Here is a 1,469-nt window from a genome sequence, read left to right as displayed (position 1 = left end):
ATTCAACAAATTGAAGTGTTTTACTATTATAGAATCAATAAAATAAAAACCATACAATCACTATTCAATTACCTATTGAAAAAAGTGTTTTTGTAAAACCAATTAATTGTTTGATAAGTGGTGTAGAAATACTTGTAAATTATAATGTTTCTTTAACTTTCTTATTGTATTCAAACCAAATACTCAATCATTCAACTCAACAATACTTCACTTCCTTCTTAGTGAAATAGAAATTAATTTTAAATACATTATTGTAATAGTAAATGATGTGATTGAATATAATTGAACTTATTTGAATTTTGTTGAGATTCAATTCATACGAAGTATTTGGACATTCAACAAACTTATCATTATACTCAAACACTTTTAGTAAATCTCATTCTTTTAAAACAAAAATGGATATAATTATAATTAAGCTCCATAGATAGTGAATGAATTTAATTATATTTAATTTTGATATAACATGATTCTATTATCTTCTAAACAACTATAAAAATAATATATAAAACAATATTAAAACTAATATATATAACAATATATCAATAACTAAATTAATCAAGAAATTAAAACAATACTTTTCAAACTAAATTTAAATAAAAGAAAAATTATTGTTATCCAAAACAATGAAATAAACAATAAAATAGGAAAAAAGAGTAACAATAAATAAAATGACTTTGTCATATTGTTTTTTATTTTCTCACTTTTCACTGAATAATGTCATTTTAATATTCAACTCCCTTAATGACAGACGAAAGTCTATTACTAACTGAAAAGGATCTTATTGTCAATGGAAAATATGACTTGGCTATTTTACAAAACCATTTTTCACATGGTGGGGTTATTGATCCAAACGCAGTGGTGAACCTCATTAACAAAGTGATAGTCTTACTAAATAAAGAACCAAATTTGATTCAAATAGAATCTGAATCATTGATTTTTGGTGATATTCATGGTAATTACTTTAACTTTATTAATATTCTTAATGACCCTCAATGGGAAAAATACCCTCACGTTAAAATCTTTCTTGGAGATTATGTTGATAGAGGCAAATGGTCAACTGAAACAATAATTACTTTATTATGTTTAAAGTATAATAATCCTGACAGGTTTGTTCATTTTTTTTAATTGAAGTATTTCATTTAATACTATCACTCATTATTTGGAGAAAGAGTTATAGAATTTATCAATAGTGTTGTTTTGTTACGTGGAAATCATGAGTCATCATCAATGACTCATGTTTTTGGGTTTGAAACTGAATGTTTGTGGAAGTACAATAGAAATGTATATTCAGAATTCATTAATTTGTTTAATTACTTGCCGTTGTGCGTTTTATTATTACAACCAATTGGTACATTCTTCCTTTGTCATGGAGGAATATCACCATCACTTCGCTATCTCAGTCAAATACTTCGCATTAATAGATTTAAAGAACCACCAGAAGATGGATTATTTTGTGATTTATTATGGTC

The 1,469-nt window shown here is 24.9% G+C and overlaps 1 protein-coding gene across 1 annotated transcript; it reads left to right on the top strand.

Moving 5' to 3' along the window:
• Positions 1 to 741: 741 nt before the first annotated feature.
• Positions 742 to 1,125, top strand: ENU1_145820 (calcineurin catalytic subunit A, putative; the record flags this gene model as incomplete). The annotated part of the gene is made up of 1 exon (XM_008860475.1): positions 742 to 1,125. The coding sequence occupies one exon, from the start codon at positions 742 to 744 to the stop codon at positions 1,123 to 1,125; it is 384 nt and encodes a 127-aa protein (XP_008858697.1).
• Between the last annotated feature and the right edge of the window lie 344 nt (positions 1,126 to 1,469).

This window comes from Entamoeba nuttalli, assembly GCF_000257125.1.
Source record: "Entamoeba nuttalli P19 unplaced genomic scaffold asmbl_6025, whole genome shotgun sequence".
Taxonomy (NCBI): domain Eukaryota; phylum Evosea; order Mastigamoebida; family Endamoebidae; genus Entamoeba; species Entamoeba nuttalli.
Note: the sequence above shows the minus strand (reverse complement) of the source record. Positions and strands in the feature narration are given on the sequence as shown.